Source organism: Plecotus auritus, assembly GCF_963455305.1.
Source record: "Plecotus auritus genome assembly, chromosome: 1".
Classification (NCBI taxonomy): Eukaryota; Metazoa; Chordata; class Mammalia; order Chiroptera; family Vespertilionidae; genus Plecotus; species Plecotus auritus.
Window position 1 is genome coordinate 111807598 of NC_137770.1, and position 23653 is coordinate 111831250.

At 39.4% G+C, this 23653-nt stretch overlaps 1 protein-coding gene across 3 annotated transcripts in view; it reads right to left on the reverse strand.

Annotated features, from left to right (window-relative positions):
* Positions 1 to 1005: 1005 nt before the first annotated feature.
* CUL2 (cullin 2) overlaps positions 1006 to 23653 on the reverse strand; it is a 156428-nt gene continuing 133780 nt past the window's right edge. For all 3 annotated transcript variants that reach the window (XM_080643535.1, XM_080643534.1, XM_080643536.1), the window contains exons 18-21: positions 9875 to 10077; positions 7488 to 7589; positions 5908 to 6024; positions 1006 to 4555 (exon numbers count right to left, since the gene is read on the reverse strand). In XM_080643535.1, coding sequence (XP_080499661.1) covers positions 4424 to 4555; positions 5908 to 6024; positions 7488 to 7589; positions 9875 to 10077 — 554 coding nt within the window. In that variant the 3' untranslated portion in view covers positions 1006 to 4423. The remainder of the gene's footprint in view (positions 4556 to 5907; positions 6025 to 7487; positions 7590 to 9874; positions 10078 to 23653) is intronic.

Here is a 23653-nt window from a genome sequence, read left to right on the forward strand (position 1 = left end):
GTATTAAATCAAACTATCATAAAATATTTAAATCTTAGAATGAATCTGTATCTACTGTAGCAATGTATAAAATGTATAACCATTTTAGGTTTCAAAGGGTAAGGATGGATTGTTGCCAAGAACTGCACTAGCTGTTAAATGTATCAGACTCATGCATGTTAACTACCTCAGTATTAATATACTTTTTTTTAAAGCCTCTGAAGCTTTAATCACATTATTTTTGGTTTCTGAAATAAAGCACAGAGAACCCATCCTCTCTCCTTCCTCTTCTTTCCTTTTTTAAGCTCTAACCCTTTCTGCCCACAAGCAGGAAGCATACAACCTCCTCTGGGCTGTGTGCTCAGATCTCCTGCAGTAAGGATTTCAGGAGACTGTAACCCTTCCCTCATTCCCCTGAGGGGAAGATAAGGCCTAAAATTCATTCTAAACACTGTTTCCTTTGGAGCTGATGGCTTGGTTAAATGTATCTGGCCTTTCTTACTCATGAATAAGCATAACTTCAATATATTTCCTTTCAGATAAGATGGAAAAAAGATGCGAAGAAAACTCTTGCCAGTCATTTCTGTAGACTTCAGTACAATTATTTTGCCCCTTTTCCAATATAATACACAGGTTGAGCAAAAGTAGTTTATAGTTATGACTACACAAAACACAGAATTTATTTTTGTATCATTAATGAATTATTCTATTATTTTCCATACGAGAACTGTAAACTTACTTTTGCCCCACCCTGTATTTTCTTGACAGATAATGGAATAAGACTTGATTTAAGATTTATAAGTATTTAAGTAAAAAGGAATCAATTTGGAAAACTTTATCAAAAAGTTATTAGAACAAAGATTTGTTTTTTGACAATGAAATGTATATTATATGGTTGCCATTATTTTCTCTCTAGGAAGAAAGGTAAAATGAGATATACAGTACATAAGTTATTATAAGCTCATGAGAATTTTTTTAAACACTTAAGAGACATGAGTTAGAAAAAGTACAATCAAACCAACTGTAAAAGTCAATTGTTTTTATTTTTTATAAAAGGCCTTATCTGTTAGAATATACGTACACTAAAGTATTGTAAGTGAAATGGTTTGTGTGGAAGATGCTTTAAAAGATTCTACCTTAAAATAGTTGTGTGTATGTGTGGGTTGTATTGGTGAGGGAAATAGAGTAAATAGATAATAAATATGATTAACAGACCACAGTATTCTAATACTGGCTGTTGATATATATAAGAAACAAAATAATGGAATTTCATGTCTCTATATAAGTGGCACCTGGTGTAATACAATATAGATTTTTTTTTTTTTTTTGCAAGGAAAATATCTTTACTTCTGCAGAAGGGTATGTACCAACAGAGTCTGGCAGCACGTACACTGAGCAGGCAGTCTGCTCAGGGTTTTATGCCTGATGAACATTATCTGTCCCTCACTCTTGATTGGTTAGAGCTAGGCTCACATTCTTGCACTACTGGCTAATTTAAAGGAAAAAGGGAGGAGTTGACCTTTGCTGTTTCAAAATGGCAGCCCCCAGGGGAGCTGCCAAACTCCCTTCTTTGACAAAAAAAGATTACTTGTTTATTCTCACAATTCCCCCCTTTTCTTATTTAACTCTTTTCTTCAAACTCGGCTAACATTCACTGACTTTCATGCTTTGCAGTGTGTAGGAGAAGGAGATTGTTTGATCAATGTGGTTTCAGTTAACCTTTGGATAAGACCTCTCATGCATGGAATGATATAACATCCCATTACTGTGACTTCTAACCCGATTATCAAAGATGTGAATATGGATACCATCATTCCCTTCCACTTTCTGAACCATTGCTCTAGGTAAATCGGAGAAAGGATCCTCAATTCCAGAATTCTCAGCTAATTTATTCGCTAAAGTTGTTCAAGCCTGTAGGGCCTTAGTAATGGTTCTGTCTGGAGCTGTGTTGTCAGAGATTAATGTACAACAGTGGCCCCCAACATTAGACAAACTCCCTTTTCTGCCAGAATCATATCCAAGGTCATCCTGCTGGTAACTGTGTCTCGAGTATAGTTAACAATCTTTTGCTGGTTATAGTAAATGTAATTAATCCAATCCACATTCTTGTTTACAGTGGACCACCAGAACAGGACTGATTCAAACCCTGCAGCAATATGATTTCTAGCCTTAAATTCATTTGGCACCCCTCTTGGAACCCTAATGGAATCTATGTAAATATGGGGATCAAAGGAGCCCCCTGGACTCTCCCTCTACTTTCTAGTCTGTCCATTGAAAAAGGTTTACAATATGCCAAAGTGAAAGGGATAGCCAATTGTATTAAGAGTGTAAGTTCCACTCCAAGTGCTGAGCAAGGTCACAAATAATGGTCCCCCACAATACCACCAGGTATCAGCATAGGGTATCAACAGTGCAGAATGATTGGCTTCTGAGGATACTTGGCCATTTACACATCCGGATAAATTTCCCATAAACTCCAAGTACTGTTCTTCCACCTTGAGAGGCAGGAGGTATAGTTTACGGTGGAGGACAGAGGCTGGATCGTTTTGGGGGGGTCCTAGCTCTTTACCTCCGTTGGATGGGAACAGGGAGAAAGTCTTACAGGAATTGTTTCCCCAGGCGATTTTCTCCTGATACAGGGCAAGTACATATTCTATCCCGTTACTGTCTGAGGTCCATCCAAATGGAAATGGGACCACTTGGGCCTCTAGCATTCCTGCTGCACAAGCTTAACAGTCACTTTTATTTAATCCATTCCAACCAGGCATTCGTTCCCTTATATCCTACTTCTATTTGCATGGTGGTGGCATTGGCCTAGGGCAGTGGTCGGCAAACTCATTAGTCAACAGAGCGGCAAACCGCGGCTCGTGAGCCGCATGTGGCTTGCAAGCAGCAGTTTGCCGACCACTGGCCTAGGGGATCTTGTCCTGTGACATCTACTCCTAAATCTAGTCCTAGCGAACCTTTTGGCCTAAAGGCTGAAATATCCAAGTCATTCAAGTTATCTATAATCAATAACTTAACTGGGTAAGCATGATCCGGATTGTACACATTTCCCCAGCCCACATTTTAAGCCCCTGTAATTTGCCAGATCCCTAAAGCAAATAGACAGCTTACAGTTTCTTTAGCGTTAATTTCAAGGGGCTATGTCCTGGTACGGCCGTCCAAGTTGAGGTGTTTCCACCTGGAGAAGCTGGTGGTCCGCCTTTAACCCATGTGTGATGGGTCCAACTTTATTCTGCAGTTCGAACAGCAGTCTCAGTGGTAAGCAAGATGAGGTAGGGTCCTTCCCAGGATGGTTCCAACTTTTTTCCCTTCCAAGTCTTGATTAGAATGAACGTAGTCTCTTGGTTGATGACGACGAGCTGGTAACTCAAGAGGAGGGCCTTGGGCCAGGAGGCCTTCTTAACCAACAGAGTCTGGCAACACGTACTAATATACAGATTTTTAAAAAAGTGTTTAGGCTATGCATTGCTAAGCATAGCTGTGACTTATGAATCTAGCATGGAAATGTTAGAGGGGTATAAGCATCTTTTGGTATGATAGGATCTCTTGCAACTCAGAGAAAGGTAGAGAGGGGAAGGCGATAGAGTGGTAGCATTATTCTATGGTAGAATTAATATATTATGAAAACAGAAGACGACTTTTGAATGAAAGACTCTTTCTATGCCAGACTTGAAGTCATCACATATTCCCCTCATACTCCATTTCTGTGGTGTGGCACATCACCAGAAACTCTTGATGGAATTAAATCCTTAATATTCAAAATACTCATATCCAATGTAGTTCCAATCCTTAAAAAGAAAATATTCTTTATGCTGAATGCATTTTTATGTACTCTAGAAAAATCGACATATTTCAGTAAGATTTAAGTAGGAGTACAAGTGAATTAAACCATTCAGATAAAAATGCAACTAAATATGCATTCGCTGCTTTGATGATTCAGGAACATTTATATATGATTTAGTGTGATACTCCATCCACATAAAAAAGGCATTCTATTTCTTTATTTTTTTATTTGACAAGCAGCAATATTATGTTTGTCATTTTAATGTAGATACAATTATTAGGTTATCTGTCATATTACGATATTTAAGTTTTTTATTTTATGTCCTTTAAGATACATTTAAAAAAAAACACACATCAACTGCAAACGTGAAAGGGAGAAAAAGCATGGTACCCAACCAAATTTCCACATTTCAGCAATACTTCACTCATTCTTTAATAAAGTTTTAAGAAATGTCATAATGACATGAGCTTGAAATATCTCTAGGCATTTTCTCTGACGCTCATGACGTGGCACTGGTGATGTTGTAAACAGCAGAAAAACAGGGGCTGCCAAATGACCAAATTATGGAGGCATAGGCCTGCTCTTTTCCCCACAGGAACACACCAAATGGTGATGGCAATGATCTTCTCACACCCACACAGGAGGAGAGCAACATCATGCTACGTAACTGTATTCATCTGCTGAAGCCTGGCTGCGTTCAATGTACTGTTTGTCTATCAGCACTTCAATACACTTCTTAATCATGCTGATACTAGGGTTAAACCTAGCTCTTGACTGGCTAATCACCTGTAAGAGAGACATGGGTGTCAAACTACTGCCAATTAATCAGTTATAAATAATTACTTTTAACCAATCAGCTATAAAATTTTCTCAATTTTATTGAGGTTCCATCAAGGATATCTAAGCCATATAGAAAAATATACTTAAAATAATTATGAAATTATATTAAACAGAATAAAATCATATTAAGTGGATACACGTGATATATCAAGTAAGAGAGTGCCATAACAATATTAAAAATTTTAAACTCAGCAGTGCATAAGGAGAGAGGGAGAATTAGATCAATTTTGACATAATGACCAAAAGTAATAATTTGTGCAAAGTAAGGAAAAAGCCTAATGTTTATGTTGTGAAGGAATTAAAATGTAAAACATATATATAGCAAAATATAATATTCATACATAAATTAAACTAGGAACTAATTAACCTATCTAAATACCCACACCCTCAAGCTTCCCGTACTCAACTTTTAGCTCTTAGCTGAAGTAACACTTTTTCAAGAAAGCTTTCCCCAATATCCCTAAGTCAAGATTTTTATGTACATTCTCACAGTATTGTATAACTTTTTTCAGTGCATGTTACTGTAATTTTATAGTGCATACTAGAGACCCAGTGCATGGGTTTGTGCACCAGTGGGGTCCCTCGGCCTGGCCTGTGCCTTCTCATAATTCAGGACCCCTCAGGGGATGTTGGACTGCCAGTTTTGGCCTGATACCCTCAGGCCAGGCCGAGGGACCCCACCAGTGCACAAATCCAGGCACCGGGTCTCTAGTATGCATATAAGATCTTTGGTTAATCTCTTCCCACCCTCCCCTCTTCCCCCTTCCCTCTGAGATTCATGAGTCTGTTCCATGTTTCCATGACTGTGCACTGAGCATCTGCCCCTGGTGGTCAGTGCACGTCATAGCTACCGGATGAATGGTCAGATGGTCGCTTAGGCTTTTATATATAGAGATTATTTCAATAATGTATTTCTTCCCTATTAGAGTCTGAATTACGAAAAGGCAGGAACCACATTTTGCTTTGCTCTGCATTAAACCCACAACAGCAAGCACAGTGTATCGCATCACAGACACTCAATATTATTTATGGAATGAGTCTTTGATGTGGTCAACTTCCTCTAATAACTGGAGAAAAGACTCAATAAACTGGTGAAGTTCTGAACTCAAGCCAAAGCAAATCTGAACTTAATTCTGAAATTATAAGTGGGTACTGTTCCCATTATGTAATGAAGCATATCTTTATGCTATTTGCAAATCAATGGATTTCAATATCATCTTTACAAAGAAACATTACTCATCTGTACATTGGTAATACTCTCTACCCCAAGAAGTTTTGAAGACTTTTCCCTCTTTTACCTCTTGAATAAGGGCATTATGCCGAAGTACTTTTCGTGCTTTCATGATACGAACTATAGCAGCTTGGAGATACATTTTCCGGTCCTCATCTACAGCACTTCTAGTTTGTTCCATTTCCTGTTTTACAGGTGGGAAAAAGCAAATGAGGCATTAAATCATAATAGTTCTGAATTCATTTTATCAGTGAGCATTTATACTGAGCACTGGGTAGAGGAGGGTATAGGAGAATAAATAATGATGGACAGAGACTTGACTTGGGGTGGTGAACATACAATACAGTGAACAGATGATGTGTTGTAGAACTGTGCACCTGAAACCTGTATAATTTTATTAACCAGTGTCACCCCAATAAATTCAATAAAAAGGCAAAAAAAAAAATACCGAGCATCAAATTATACAGTTATTATGAGCCCAAAATCACATAATCTTTACCAAAAAATATGTACAATGAGTTATACACAATTTGTTGGGTTTAAGTTGGAAGGTTATTTAAAAAAATTAACACTATTGCAGACTGTATTTAATGTAAACAGGCAATAAAGAACTTAAATGACACAGAACAGTAATTTTCAAGACTGCTGTCCTATTAGTGAGTACAGACACTATACCACAATGCTTTTAGATGCTTCAGTAATTGGCTCCAAGTGCATACTGGACTAGGCTTCCAGGGGAAGAACTGTGGAGGGTTCTACTTGGCTCAAGCAGAGAAGCCAGAAAGGATGGGCCAAAAAGGGCATAAATCATACAGCTCAAGGTAACAGTAGAAGCAAGGCACAGAAGTAGGCAATACTACATTAATAGGGATCTCATAACAGCTTTTAACAGATAAAAATATAACCCATATCTTACAAATTATTATTCATTAGTCTGAAGGAAATAGAATATTGAACATTTTAGGATTCAAATTTTAATAGCAATTCATTAACATTTGTTTCCCCATGGGGAAGTTCCTGAAGAGTGCCTGACATCATATATACCTTCACATCCTGCCCCAAGCCCAAGGACATAGGTAGCAATAAGGAAGCGTAAGTGATGTGAACAGGCCATCCCAGAAATAAGCAATAATCACTGCTGAGTTAAAGAATCAACAGCACACGTGCAAACTGGCTTATCTGGTAGTCTGGACTCCACTCCACACCTCATAGATCACAATTTGAGTTCTGACAAGATTCCCAGGTGGTTCATTTACACATGAAAGTTTGAGAAGCATTTTTAACAATTTTCCTTTGAAAGAAATTAGTTGTAAAACTTTCCTTTATTTTACAAATGAAAAATGTAAGAGATTATATTACTATTCAAGATAGGAATTTTATAAAGATACAAAGCAGGGCAATACATTTATTTTAAGAGCAATGCAGCACCCTTTTCCTTAGGTACCCATTATACTACTGTTTTTAAAATCTAAACTACTGGCAGAGATTTTGTTTGTAAGGTTAGTAAATGCAAAGAATATGCCAGAAAAGATATAGTGTATTATTAATTTTGATGTGCAGAGTTTTGCATCATCTCTCAATGTTTCTCTACTTACAAAGTACAATGCTTAAATATTTCCAAAAGAAATGACATAGAAAAGCACTTACCTGTGGTGTGTCTTTCTGCATTGATGTAGTAATTTTAAATTTTGTTCTTTTACTGCTGAAGTTCATATTTAATGAAAATGAAGATTCTGCATCAATATCTTCCTACAATTACAAATAATTCACATTTTTATAAAACATAAAACGATTACATAAGAGTTGCTGCAAACAATATGCTAAACATCCTAAATTCTCATAATCTTTTACATTATAAAAATTATGAGAGAAAATAATTGTCTTCTGTCAAACAAAGAAGTAAAAAACAATTCTTTTCATTTTACACTTGATAGAATTTTAATCAATTTAGATTAAATAAATAAGCAAATTTCTGGCCTATTACATTATTACCTTTGGATAAGACAAAAGAGTCAAGTTCATTGGCTTAAACAGAATTTGACATTTTAATTTTCATGAAATGTCGACTCATAATTTCCCCATCACCCCATTTTGAAAAACTGAACCAAATGTTTTTTTAAGTGCTGCAATAACAATACCAATTATAAGTTACCTGACTATAAAAGCAAGCTGTTTCCAGTGGCACACAAGTATCATTTCTCCATGACCCTGGTGTGATTCTGCCAAGAGTCTGCTCTTCAATTCATGTTTTATTCACTCTGCCAGAAGCAAGTGGCCTTTTCTCAAGTGAAAGTTTTTAAGGCAACTTTTAGAATCACAACTTCTCTATCAGGCTTAAGAAAGCCACTCATATTATATACTGAAATTTCTCTACCAGCAGGATCAAGAAGCACTAAAGTAAGCCCTGGCCGGTGTGTGTCAGTGGTTAGAGCTTTGACCCTCACACCAAAGGGTGGAGGGTTTGATTCCTGTCAAAGGCATGTGCCTGGGTTACAGGTTCTATCCCTGGTCGGGGCACATGCGGAGGCAACCAAGCAATGTTGATGTCTCTTTCTTTCTCCCCTCCTGCCTTCCCTCCCTTCCACTTTCTCTGAAAATCAATGAAGAAGATATTACTTGGATGTGGATTAACAACAACAAAAAAAGAAGCACGTGGTATGGTAGATAGACTCAGTTTCAATAATAAACTAAGAAATTCTAAGAAACCGGCAGATTCATATTTAAAATTTAATGTGCAAACAATCTATATTTATTTTTTATATTTTTGGGCAGTGAAAATAACACATTTCAAAAATACATATAACTTCTAATTCAGCAATTAAGCTTAAAAATTTTTAACTTAAATTCATTGCGCCCTAACCCGTTTGGCTCAGTGGATAGAGCGTCAGTCTGCGGACTGAAGGGTCCTGGGTTCGATTCCAGTCAAGGGCATGTACCCTGGTTTCGGGCACATCCCCAGTAAGGGGTGTGCACGAGGCAGCTGATCGATGTTTCTCTCTCATCGATGTTTCTAGCTCTCTATCCCTCTCCCTTCCTCTCTGTAAAAAATCAATAAAATATATTTAAATAAATAAATAAATAAGTAATTCATTGCTTTAAGTCATAATTAGTTTCTGTATTTAAAATCTTAACATTAAGAATTTTAACATTTAAAGATTCTGAAGTAAAAAAATTTAATCACTTCTCAAAATTAAGAAAATCCTTTAAAAGATTTGAATTTCAGAATATATGTAATTTAGAGCTGTTTAACTATAGGCTATAAAATATTATCATAATCTTAGAGATGTCAGCAAAATGAATTGATCAGAGAAATAAGTTGTAGGCTATTAACTTTACCAAAACAAAAATGAAATACCATCTACAAGAATTTTTTTCTTACAGGTACAATAATTAAAGTAGGAGATTTAACTCACATCTGTTACTTTTTAATAACTATTTAATTATCCAAGATATATTACAATAACAAAAACTTACTACTGTAAAGAAAAGTTATAAAGTAAAAGGAATATACTATTGGCTTGCTAGTCTCATGATAGATATTTTAAAAATTTGGTGGTTATTGAGTTCTGAAATTAAAGGATATGAAAGTGAGTGTGTTTGGGTTGAAGTTACATATGTTAAATATCATACAAATGACATCAATAAGCTGTCATTTCCTACTATAGAACCATGCAGTTAAACATTAACCAAATACATGGGGGAAATGTCTTGGAAAGTTTTAAGATAAGCTACAGTTTTCAACCTCAATAAAAAATTCTCAATGGCAATTTTTTCCAATTTTTCAGTACATTGTCATAGTATAGGACAAATGAAATCAAACTGTAAAAGGCACATAGGCACCAATTTACATAGCCTTCTCTGTGACTTCTCAAGTTCACAGTTGTAAGGAACCGGCAGTAATGTAGCTGATTCAAGTGCTTTCCAAAGTACCAAAGGCATTAACAATTATAACCTACTTTCAATACTGTGAACATCCCATGAAAATGCTTTAATGTTTATAACACTTAAATTCCTTGACCTTTAAATTCCCATACCTTTTCTGAATCATGGTTAATCATTTTCACATCAAGTAATGATTTGATTGTTTTTGTCAGTTCCTTTTCATTCATCTGTGTGCTGTCTTGAAGCTCTTTATAGCTGACAGTTTCACTGTTGTTGAAGGCTAGAAGAACTGCCATTTGGTATGTTGTAACCATGGCTACATATGGTTTGCCCAAATAGTTCATTTTAACTTCACCTACAATTAAAACAAAATTGTGACAATAAACTGGTCATTCAAAGAAACATTTTGAAATTACTTGAATAATAACTGTTTATTTTAGATATTATTCTCCTGAAATAGGGACTTATTAATTGTTGTAAAGCCATTCCTGCCAGCAATGTAATTATTTTGTTTGATGGATTGGGGGTAGGGCTCTTAGTTTTGAATATAAATCACGGTTAAGCTATCATAACTTTACCAGCAGGGTTTAAACAATGTCTTTAGTTAATGGAAGGCTAACTAAAACTTAGAAAAAAACAGTAAGAGGTGGTGGGGATAGGAAAAAAAAAACAACAAAGGGGAGAGAATGTTGGCTTGCTATTAGCAATGGCTTCATATGCTGTCTTCATCTGCTCTATCCCAGGGAAGGGTCAAGCCTACAGGTAGGTCTATGAGCACAAAGGAAATGCTTATCCTACAGCTATGATTAAACTATAACTTCTGCCAAAATTGTTCAAATTACATCTTTCTTCCCAGCAATTTTCTAGAGGAAAACAAGAATGGGAGGAGAGACAGACAGATCTTAATTTTATTTAAACAGTTGATAGAATAACAGTGTGCTAGACACTACCTTACCCCCCAAGAGCTATAAAATATACAGCAGGTTTAGGCATATTGCAGTTTTGCAATATTCCAGGAATAGAACACTGAAAAGCTTGCAACAAACTGTATGATCAACATGTATGCATTCTGTAAAACTCAGAAACAGTCAAAAAAAAGTTAAGTCAAAGAACTGCTTCCTACAGTTGTGGTACAGTGATTGTACTAGTATATTCTCTCTCATTCTCTCTCATTCTCTCTCTCTCTCTCTCTCTCTCTCTCTCTCACACACACACACACACACCTTGCATTATTTGACTGTCAATGGATTGTAAACTAACCCAGCATGAAAATTGGTTTCAGAACCCTACATTTTAACTCAAGGAAGCTGTATTTCACATACTATTAAACTGAACCCCAGAGGCTGCATTCCCCATATTATTAACTCTGATCAAGATTTTGTGCTTTATTCACTATTTAATTAAAGATTTTAAAGAATGTAATTTTATTCACCAATTTATTATCAGTACACACATGCCTATTTTAACTTTCACTATACCTTGACTTATTTTTTAAAAACCTGATATTCAGAAATATTCTTCAAAATTAGTTGGGAGGGAAAAAATCCCTAATATCTGAATTTTCATGAAAGAAAGTTTAATATATTAATTAGAATATTCTATTCACACACAGAGTTTAAGTAAGAAATTATCACTAGTGTGCACTATTAAGAATTAGTATAAAGAGTACATTAAGGGCTTTCATCTCAACATGTTAAGTTTGGAAAATGTGGCTAGGAGCAAAACATCACATAAACTATATTCTATCATTTGCGCGATGACTGCTTAGTCATACTAGTATACCAGAAAAATAAAACAACTAGAGGCCCGGTGCATGGTTTTGTGCATGGGTGGGGTTCAGCTGGCCCACCCCGACAGGGGCCAATTGGGCTGGGCCAGCCCTGCCCCGCCCCCTGGTCGAACTTCCAGTCGAACTCCTGGTAAAGGGGACAATTTGCATATTAGCCTTTTATTATATAGGATGTATCAAGCACCTTGATGACTAAATGAGACCATCAGAAAGCATGTCCTTGATGTAATATGCTGCCATGGGCTTGGAAACAGAAGGAGTCTTCTGTGACATAAATAGTCTTTTATTACCACTAGAATCAAAAAACATGAGGAGACAGTGCAAAGAAGGGGTCTAAGTGTCACTTACTACCAAGTACAGTCTGCAACTTATTATCAAGTATAGTCTGCAACTTAAAAAGCGTTCGACTAGTAAGCTTTGTATCACACCTTTTTCTTGCTATATTTTTTTTTCAATAAATTATCAAGATCAGGGGTACATGGACCTCTTCCCATTTTTCCAGCATCATGCTCTTACTGGTCAGCTCATGGCTGAAAAGACTGGGACCTAAATATCGCCCTTCAAATTACCTGCTAAATGAAAAGGGGAATATATCTTTACAATGGAGCTATCTGTTGGTTACCACCTTAATCAAGTGAGCAACTTTAGTGTCGCTAATAGTGGGACAATCTGATATTACATGTTTTCTGTTATAATATTAAGATCAGAGAATCCTTAGTATTCTTGCCAACAATATTTAATCTGAATATAATGAAACTTTTAGACCTAATTTCCACTTTACAGAAAATATAGGGAATCAGAAAACAAATAAAATACATCATAATTAAGTAATGTGACAAATTCAGAATGCCAGTCTTAAAAAAAAAATATGTCCAGAAGGTTAGAGTGGGATGGGGAGAAGATGATGAAGGAAGTGTTAGATAAGAAAAGGGTATCAAGGTCTGGGCAGTTCTAAATGTTATTACTAAATGTTTTTCTGGCTAAATGTTAAAATGTAAACAGGACGAGTTTGACAGGATCTCAACAGTATAAATGTAACTGAAAGGGTTAAAGAGAATAAAACAGGGCAGAGAAAAACTTATTGTGCTTAGCAGATATCTTGCAGAAAGCTTGCAGCCTTGAGCACAGCATAACTCAGATAACCAGAAGACACCTGGCATGGGAGGAACCAAGGATGGACCAGACCCTTATGTCAGCAGAGCAGCGTACAGCCAGCAAAAATGAATAAAAACCCATCTCTCCCTATTCTCTTTGCTGATGTCTTTCTCGGTCTCAGTCCACCTGCACCCAGGTGCCTGGAATAAAATCTTTTTTGATACATTATAGCCTCATGTCATAGGTGCGTGACCCTGGCCCACTCCGAACCTTTCATTTGGTGCCGAAACTCGGAAAGGTCTAGTGAGGGGTCCGGTAGGAGCCATTGCAGGATTCCAGCAACCTGTCCCTTGGCACTCAAGAGAAACCGTAATCGTCCGGCTCCTGAGCTCCCTTGTGTCTGGGGAAGCTCCCAGACACGCTCCTGCACAGCTGAACTTCTGCAGAACTCGCGACACTTACTTGGGCCCCCCTAGCCTTCCTCGGGACCGGTCTAGGTCGTGCCCGCCCGTGACTGGATAGTGAACCTCTCCTTGCCTTGTCTCCTCCTGCATCAACACCAGGTATAGATTCATAAATAAGTGGCTTTAGTCTGTTTTCCTCCGTCCGGACTGTCCTGTCATTTTGTGTTTGGAGCCAGGCTCTGGGCTGATACTGTTCAGCCGGCCCAATGGAAATCCAGTGCTGGTCGAGACAAGTCCTCTGGGGGAACTAGGTTCCCTTGCCCACTCTCCTGATGGGGACGCCTGTCACGGAGGGAGGGCTCCGTCCGTTTCTTGTGAACGTTAGCAGGAGACGGGGACGCCTTTCTCGGCCTTAATTTCATGGAAAGCAGACCTTAACACGTTAAGCGTCCAGTCAGTCACCAGTGACTGACATTATACTTTCCGTCCTGGAGACAAAAAAGGCCCGGTGCTTAATGTGTTAAGCCACTGCCAGTCACCATGGGGAATTCGCAGTCGACCATTCCCCGCACGACACTCCTGGGCTGTCTACTTAAAAGCCTTCAGATCCTAGAATTCATGCAGGACGTCTGGCCTCAGTAAAATGGCACTTTTCAATCTCCAAATCCTAACTGATCTTGACAATTACTGCCGCAGGCAGGGCAAGTGGTCTGAGATCCTATATATCCAGGCTTTTTTTTTTTCACATTCAAGGACACATTCTTCTCTCTGTAACAGATGCTCTCCCTCCCTCACCAGATTTTTCCTTCTTCACTCTAAGCCCCCAGAGAATCTCAAATCCCCCTCCTTCACCACTTTTGATCCCGCTGATCATACCCCGGTTCCCTAGTCTATGGCTCCTCTGTCTCAGCAACCTGAGAGCCCACCACCCTACCTAGCAGATCCCACCACCACCACGCTATCTCATACCCACTCCGGAGCAATTTTTGGCTCTCTTCCTTTCCCCACTCCGGCTCTAGCCTTAAAGTGCCCCCTTCGGGAGACTGCTGGCACCAAATCTGGCTTCATGCCCAGGGCCACGCAGATACCCTCTGCTGACAGGCCCCTTGCCCCCCACCTCCCCGGTCGGAGCAGATGCTGTCCCTAACAGGGACCCACAATGGAACTATCAGGAAGGGCAGACAGGTTGCAGGTCTCAAGACCACACTGTTCTCTGCCTAGAAGGACTGAGAAACGCAGCCCACAAAGCAGTTAATTATAAAAAATTAGCAAAGGTCACCCAGGAAAAACATGAAAATAGAGCAGTCTTCCTCTCTTGCCTTACACAGGCCATGAGAAAATACACTAATCTTAACCCTACAAATCCCCCAATGAGACCTTTTAAACATGACCTTTAAGGTCTTTAATAATAGAGACGAGGAGACCCAAATCAAATCAAAAAACAAAAGATGAGATCAGGCCAAGGCTGAAGCCCAGACAAAGCCTTCTAGCTCCTAGCCACCACTCTCACGAACCCCAAACCAAGTGCCAGTCCTCCAACCAAGGGTAAGTCAGGCGATAAGCCTCCTCTGGGCCCATGCTTCAAATACAACAAGAGAGGACACTGGACCAAGTCCTGCCCAAATCCGAGATCCCCGCCTGGGCCCTGCCCAAGGTGCAGAAGGGAAGGCCACTGGAAATCAGACTGTAGTCTGGCCCCTCCAGGTCGGACCTCAGCAAGGCCTCCCTCTGGATCTGGTTTGGAGCTCCCAGACCTCCTGGGACTGGCCACTGAAGTTGCCCAGGCCCCAACAAGGCCCCACAGACTTACTTCACCAGGACAGAGCTTCAGGTAATGATTGTGGTGGCAGGTAAGCTGATCTCCTTTTTAATTAACACTGGCGCCACTGCCCTCTCCGAAGTCGCTGGGACCCTTGTCCTCTCCTTAGTCTCTATTATGGGGGTTGACAAATTAGTCTGTCATTCGCCACTTCACCTCTACACTGCATCTTACTAAATAACCCCTTATCCACTTTTCTTGCCCGACCAAAACAGTACAGACATCCCCTCATAAAGCCCAGCTGTCCCAAACAACATTCACCTACTTCAGTTTCACTCTCACCCCACGAAGCCATGCCATTCCTTAGAGCAGGGGTGGGCAAACTTTTTGACTCGAAGGCCACAATGGGTTCTTAAACTGGACTGGAGGGCCGGAACAAAAGCATGGATGGAGTGTTTGTGTGAACTAATATAAATTCAAAGTAAAGGAGCGGAGGGGAGAGCAAGAGAACCGGATAGAATAGCCGGATCCGGCCGTAGTTTGCCCACGGCTGCCTTAGAGTCTAAGGCTTAGACTGTAAACGCCTTATCTCCTCCATCATTGTCCCCTCCTCTAAACAAAAAATACTCTCCTTTCTCGGGCTCGATAAATACTCCTTGCCTCTGAGTTCCCAATTTCAGTTTTCTTACAAAGCTCCCCTATAACATAACATGGCAAAGGGACTCCTCATTGAGCCTTTAGAACCCAAGGCCAGCATTATCACCACTTTAATGCTCTAAAAACTTCTCTGACCTCAGCGCCTTCTCACACCTCCCCCCACCCTCTTTCCCAAAGAACAACTTTCTTTATTGCAAAACTACAAACAGTTACTTACCAGTCTGGCTACTATGAGAAGCTGAACTCATTATCACCCAAACCTTAGCATATTATCTCTAAGGAAAAACATGACAGTTTTAAATCCAAGCAGCTAGAGGCCTGGGAACAGATTGCTAGTCCTACTCCCTCCTCCTCCACCCTTTCTCCAGCCTCATATGCCTATACATAATTTTCCAAAGTCTTTGGCAACTTAAAGATTTAAAACATTACTATATTAAATGATAAACAGCTAAATATTTCAACAAGTTTTAAGTTCACATAATTTTAGCTTTTATTACAGAAAATCTATAAAGTAAATTTAAAACTGTTACTATAATGTCTTATGCTTTGTTAAAGATATATTTCTTAAAAGTGAGACTGTTCATCAATGTCAATCTAAGAAATGCTGGCTGTTTACTTTTTAATTATCATTGGAAAATTAAGGTTTAAATATTGTATGGTTTTAATAATAAAGGACATAAGGCATGGATATGCATTTTAAAGAAAAAAGTGAATTAAAGTTGTAAAAATGTTTATGAAGGTTCATGAAAGTTATAGAAGATTTGTAGGAAGAAATGTTAAAAGGAAGTTATAGAAATAACACAGGCCAGTAAGCCAGAACAAGCAGAATAGGGAAACCGAGATAGTAAAACAGCAGTCCACAACCATGTAGTAAACCCTATCTTCCTAAACCAAGGACAAACTGAACTAAGAGAATAAACCTCATTTTGATATATTAGACTACAATCCTCCAAACTAATGTCTCTTTCCTTCCACCAGACCATTTGTCATAACTCTTATTATTCTAGCTTTTACCCCAGTAATACTAAAATGTATAAAACAGTTTATCTCCACCAGGTTACAAGCCCCACTTGTACTCAAAAAATACCACCACTAGATACCATCACAACCTCCCTTTGTGCCCAGGCCTCATCATCCCTGACCCCCAGAGCAAGGACAACAGGCCAGATACAGACGTAAAAACTCACCAGGGCAGAAAGCTCCAAATGCCTAGCAAGGGGCAAAACTGGGGGGGGGGGGGGGGGGGGAACAAAAACAAAAAAAACCTCGACTCCAGAATAACCTATCCTCCCACTAGTCTTCCTGGAAAAATAGCCCCTCTCGCATATCAGCCAAATGACTTTTGACTTTCACTTTCCCGCAGATTGTTAGTGACAGCACTCCCCCACCTGGCAGACTATCCCATCTGAACAGTGCAAGATATTTTTGAACTCATTACAGACCTCTGGCTCCGGGGCAATACACAGGATTTCTCTCCAAGATCACATCTATTTGTTTACTTTCATAGTGCCTCTAAATCTTGCAGATCTCTTATATCCCTACAATGGTCCCCCTACTCACCCTAGACAATCTTTTAGCCAAAGAGGGAAGGGTTTATTTAATTGCTAGCACCTCCTGTTGTTTTTATCTAACCTCTACAGGTCAAATAAAGAAAAAAACACAACGCATTCTACAGAATATGCAATGGCTCAAGGAGGTCAGTCAGGAGAGCATAGAACAACAGTCCATATGGTCCAGCCTACAAGAAGCTCTGCCCTAATTAACCTGGCTTTTACCTCTTTACAGGCCCTCTAACACTATTTCTCCTACTCCTCCTCTTCAGGCTCTGCATTTTCAGAATAGTTACCAAATTTATACAAACAAAATTACAAGTCCTAGTTAAGACAGTAAGACAATTTGTCCTTACCCAGGTAAAGGGACCCTACAGGCCTATATCCCAGGAAATAATCTGAATTTACTCCTTAGGCATCCATGACAGCCCCTCCCATGCATGAAGAAGACAAAGAGAAACGGCAACCCCAGCCCCCTTCTTTTCCTTAATATATACCCTTTAAGACGGGAATGAAAGCCTTAAAGAGAATAAAATGGGGCAAAGAAAAACTAACTGTGCTCAGCAGATAACTTGCAGAAAGCTTGCAGCCTTGAGCACAGCATAACTCAGATAACCAGAAGACACCTGACATGGGAGGAACCAAGGATGGACCAGACCCTTATGTCAGCAGAGCAGCGTACAGCCAGCAAAAATGAATAAAAACCTATCTCTCCCTACTCTCTTCGCAGATGTCTTTCTCAGTCTCAGCCCACCTGCACCCAGGTGCCTGGAATAAAATCTTTTTTGATACATTATGGCCTCATGTCATAGGTGTGCGACCCTGGTCCACTCCGAACCTTTTAGTAACCAACTGCAAAGAAGAAATCAGGTGTAATTGACAAAATAGTGTATATAAGCAATGCCCGAGTCTCCCTTCCAGGAGACAGAGCTTTGGATAGGAATCCCATCTACTTTATTTGCTGCAAGTAAATAAAACTACCTTGCGACAATAATATCTTCTTAAATAAATCTCCGGAAGTGGCAAACCCCTTGAGTTTGGTAACAAATTTGGTGACTCCAGATGGGACTCTCTTAAAATGTCTCTGTCTCAGTCTGGTGTGGCTACTTGGTAAAGAAGTGGGCAGTGGCAGCTCACCTGAGGCTTACTTGCCCATATCTCCAATGTATGACTCTACAGGAGACTCCCACTTACTGCTGACCACTGGTAAAGCTGCCTGTCTCGACAGCAAAGCAATCACCTAAACATGTTTTGTTCAGCACTTTGGAAGGTGGTGGAGCAAGTGTTAGATAAGAAAAGGGTATCAAGGTCTGGGTTATTACTAAATGTCAGCCCCGGTAGATGCATTAATTAGTGTTTCTATTCCCATTTTGGGTATAGGGTTGTCAGAAATGTAGTTTCAGTTCTAGTGTACACTTGGTTTCTGGTTGGTTGGACAGGAACTATCTTTGGAATGCCTGATTCAGGGCTCAACTTATGTCTAACTATGAAGGGTTGAGGAATGCCTGAGAGGCAATCCAAGACATCCTTGGTTACAATCTCTGGTCTGGTTGCCTGGCAAGCAGGAAATGGATTTTATTCTTTATGTATATATTTGCATTTGCCTTGTTTGTCTGATATGTAAACGTGCCAGTATTTTTATGGTAGTCACCCTGGAATTCTGTTACTGGCCTTCTTGGCAAGCTGGGAGTCAGTTATACTGTTATTGGTCAGTGCCATGTTGTTTGAAAGATTGGAAATACCTCTTAAGAAAAATGGGAAATATATTTAAAAGGATCCAAGGACTGGAAACTGAGCCATAAGGCAAGACATTGCCAGTTCTTGAGGGCCTCTCAGAAGACCTCTTGATTGCTTGCCCCCAGGTGTCCTCAAACTGGGGCTCTTTTAGGCTCCTTTTTGCTGTCCCTCCCTGCTATCAGCCTCCCAATTCTTTTGGTTCCCCCTAATCTGTTAGGAACGCCTGTGAAAACATTTCCAGAACAGGAAATTAATACTCCCACCCTGTATCCCTAAGTCTACTACCTGTCAAGGTACTAGTTTTCACCCAGAGGCTAAATTGTGCCCCCTCAGACAGGTTCTGGATGGGGAAGAGGGAATGAATGGTGACTGTACATGTTCTTTTCTCAACATCAGATCTGTATATTGGAAGGGAAATACTAAGAGACATCAAGCAGATCCAGAGAGGTTTATTAGCTTGATCAGTAGTATATTCATGACCTATAATTCCACTTGGGGAAATATTCAATCCTTCCTAACCATCTTCCTATTAAGGAAAAAACGACTGTACTGTTAAAAGCCAAAGAAGAGGCTGATAAACAACATACTTCTCAGTCTAATAATCAGCTCTGGCAGCCAGCAGATGAGTTCATTCCCAATACTAATCTTCAGTGGGACCCCAATGACCGAATAAATTTGGGCTCACCTACTGCTGAAGGGTATGAGGGACACAGGTTGCTGCCATGCAAATTGGGGCAAAGTTAGAAACATCCAACAAAAGCTTTATGAAAACCCTTCTTAGAAAATTTAAAAAAATGCTTAATAATACAACCCCCAGGGAATGAAGCTATCCTGAATACCTACCTCATATCTCAGAGTGCTCCGATACCTATAGAAAGTTACAGAAAATAGCGGTGGGATCTACCATTCCCACCTCCCAATTAATAGAAGCAGCCTTTAGGGTTTTCAAAAACAGGGATGTGACAGGGGGAAAAAAGGAAGAGGAAAAGATGAAAAAAAGCAAGCTGCTTTTCTGGCTGTCGCCCTCTAGGCTTTGGGTAATCAGGGGACAAAAGGCAGAAGACCACCTTGTGTGAGTAATCCCAGGCCCCAACGTGGGACCAACCAAAGCTGTCCAGCAAAGCTAGAGTCTAACCAATGTGTATATTGCAAACAAAAGGGTCACTGGAAGAAATAATGCCCTAATCGTCCCCAGAGAAGAAACGGAAGCTCCTAATTCTTTGCAGTTACCCCAGATGAAGAGTGACTCGGGGTCAGGGGGCTCCCCTTTAGGCTCCAAAGGATAACATTTCAATCTCCCATGAGGATACCTGGGTTACTTTGAATCTAGAAGGATAAAAAAAATGCATTTCTATTAGATACTGGAGCCATTTGCTCTGTTCTTACTAGCCAGGAAGGCCCCCTCTCCAAGAGGGAATGTATTATTAAAGGGGTGTTGAGAAACCCAGACACAAATTCTTTGAGTCTCTGACATGTGAAATAGGATCCCACTCTTTTCTCTATGTACGTGAGTGTCCAGTTCCCCTCTTAGGAAGGAACCTACTAAGTAAATTGGGGGCTACCATACACTTAACCAAGATAAAGCACCTGATTCCAAATGATAAAGGAATAGATTTCATGGTCCTACTCCACTGGGTCTCAACAGGCCAAAGACCTATACCCACAGAGATTCTTGACCAGGTTAATCCGGATGTTTAAGCACAAGGAGAATTCGAAGGGCAAAGAATGCCCTACCTTTTAAAGTAGTAATCAAACAGCAGACCACTGGCCCTGCATTAAATAATACCCCTTGAAACCTGAGGCAAAAATAGGAATTGCCCCTATCCTAAAAGCACTTCTAGAATAGGGATTCATTCAGCCTTGTCAGTCACCCTGTAACACCCCCATCCTTCCCCTTAAGAAATCAGACCCAGGAGAATATAGATTTGTATAAGGCTTAAGACCATGGATGAAGTATATACACCCTACCACTGTTCCTAACCCCTCTACCCTGTTGACCAATCCCCCAGGACCTAGTATTTGTATAGTATTTGTATACAGTTCTAGATTTAAAGGATGCTTTCTTTTGCATTCTCTGGACAATGACTCCCAGAAGATTTTTTGCATTTGAATGGTAAGATCCTGACATCCACTCCCAGCATTGCTGGATTGTGTTACCATAAGGTTTCAAAAACTCCCCAGCACTCTTTGGAGAGGCTCTTGTAAAAGATAAAAAATATGACTCTACGACAATATGTAGATGACATTCTAACTACCACAGCTCTGATAAAGAAACTTCAGAAAGAAACACTATTCTGATCTTAAACCATCCAGCAGAAAAGGGACACAAAGTATGCCAGAAAAAGGTCAACTGAGATGTTTTCTTGGAATGACAGGATTCTGTAGGCTCTGGATCCCTTGTTCCTCAAGGGCTACCTTGGAACATAGTAAAAGAACCTCTGGGAAGGAAGCACTATATGAACAGTTAGTTCAGGTAATAGTGATCCTGGGCATGAGAAGAATCATTAATAGGGTTATGGCTAGCTGTGTACAATGCATATATTAGACCTCTGGTACCACTTTAAGTAAGGCAGTCCAGGCCTGGGGAATGTTGCCTGGAAAATACTGGAAGGTGGACATTACAGTAATGTTCCTTGGTCCTGGAAGATTCAAATACTTATTAGTGTTAGTAAATACCTTTCATGGATGGATAGATCATTCCCATGATGAAGTGAAAGGAACAATGAAGTTGTAAATGTCTGCTTGAGAAAATAATACCTACGTTAGGACTCCCCTGGAACTTTCAGAGTGACAGTGGGCTGGCTTTTACAGTGGCTGTAGCATGGGCTCTCCAACTTAGGTGGATCTTACATTCTTCATGGAGACTAGTCTTCAGTTAAAATGGAATGCAATCAATTGCTCAAAAAAACCCTAGCCAAAATGTACCAAGAAACCCATGAGACCTGGCTTAATTACCAACTGTCCTAACCCAGACCAGAGCAGCACCTAAAGGAATACTTAAATTGACTACTTTTGAACTTGTATATGGAAGGCCTTAATGGGCTCCTCTAAAATTTTAGGTGCCCAGACCCATTTCTAAAACAGACCTTTAAACATATTAGGAAAGGTAACTTAAAACTTAAATAAATATGCTAACCTGATTTTACCCACACAAACAGATACTAAGGTACACCCATATGATACGGGGAACCAGGTATATTTAAAAACATGGAAATCAGGATCCCTGCAAGATCAACTGAACCCAATATGGACAGGTCCTCATTCTGTGTTACTAACAACTCATTCTTGCTGGATAGATCACTTTGGACTGAAGCAAGCTCTACCATCCAGTGAGAACAAGGATCCAGATGCACAGTACTCCTGTGAACCTGTCTGACCTTCAAGCTGCTCTTCAAAAGAAGTGATGATTATTATGCCCTCTTGTTCTCAGGAATCCAGAACCTAGGGGAATCCATGACTTTCATAAGTCAGGCAGCCAGAGAATTTGTCCATGTTCAGCAGGAAGCAGTTACACAAGTATGACCTTCATGCCTATTACCTTAAGAATGAGGAATGAAAAATCTCAAGGGAATTGTTAAAATAGGACAAGGGTCTCAACATCTGGGTAATTCTAAATGTTCTTACTAAATGTTATCCTTACTAAATGTTAGAATGTAGCCCAGTATTTTGTAAACCAGCTGTAAACAGAATGAACTTGAGGTGAACACAACTGGACGACAGTAGCTAACTGCAAACAAGAAATTAACATGTAATTGATCAAATAGTGTAAATAAGCAATGACTGAACCTCCCTTCCAAGCGGTAGAGATTTGGATATGAATCCCATTCTCCATTACTTGCTGCAAATAAATCAAACTACCTTGCAACAAAAACATCTCATTCTTGAATAGAGCATCCCAAGTGGCAAATACCTTGAGTTTAGTAACAAAGAGGGAAGACACAAAAACCAAATGCAATTAGTAACTTTTTATTACATGAATAACAGACATCAAAGTTTCTATGTATTGTCCAATGAAATGTTATCTCCCTTTTTTCAGCTTATCTCTCAGCAACTGACCTAGGATTCCAGCAACTTCTTGCTCTGCCACAAAAGATACTTATATCCAGTGTAACAGTTTCCAGGTCCTGTATTTGTATCCCTTCATGAAGTTGTTTGCCAGAATAATTCTATTCAAAGTCCTAGTAATAAATCCAATGGAATTTTCATCTTTCTCTCATTAAGTAACTGTCACGTCAGATATTGTAGATCAGAAATTTTCAATAGGTGTGCTGCAACAGGCACACTGCTGAGTGGCAAAAATTATTTTGTAATTAAATTTATTACGGTGACATCGGTCAAATAAACATAGATTTCAGGTGTGAGTTTCTATATTAAAAGACATGTATATTGCATCATAGGCTCACTATGCAAAGTCAAATCTTCTCCTGTCACTATATTAAGACCCCTTCTCCTTCACCCACTTCCCTCTGGCAACCACCACACTGCTGTTTGTGTTCACAAGTTTAGTGAATCCACAAATAGTGAAATCATATAGTTATTAGCTATTTCTGACTGACGTATTTCACTTGGTATAATGTGCTCAAGGTCCATACATATTATTTCAACTGGTGTTATTTCATACTTTCTTATGGCTGAATCGTATTCCACTGTGTATAAGTACCACATCTTATTTAAACAGTCCTCTATCACAAGACACTTCGGTTGTTTCCATGTCTTGGCCACCGTGAATAATTCTGCAGTGAATATATTCTGCATATATCTTTGTGAATGCATGATTTTAAGGTTTTCAGGTATATGCCCAGGAGAGGGATTGCTGGGTCATATAGTAGCTCTATTCTTAACTTTTTTAGGAATCACCAGACTGCTTTCCATAGTAGTTGTACCAGTCTACATTCCCACTAGCAGTGTATGAGGGTTCCCTTTTTTCCACAACCTCTCCA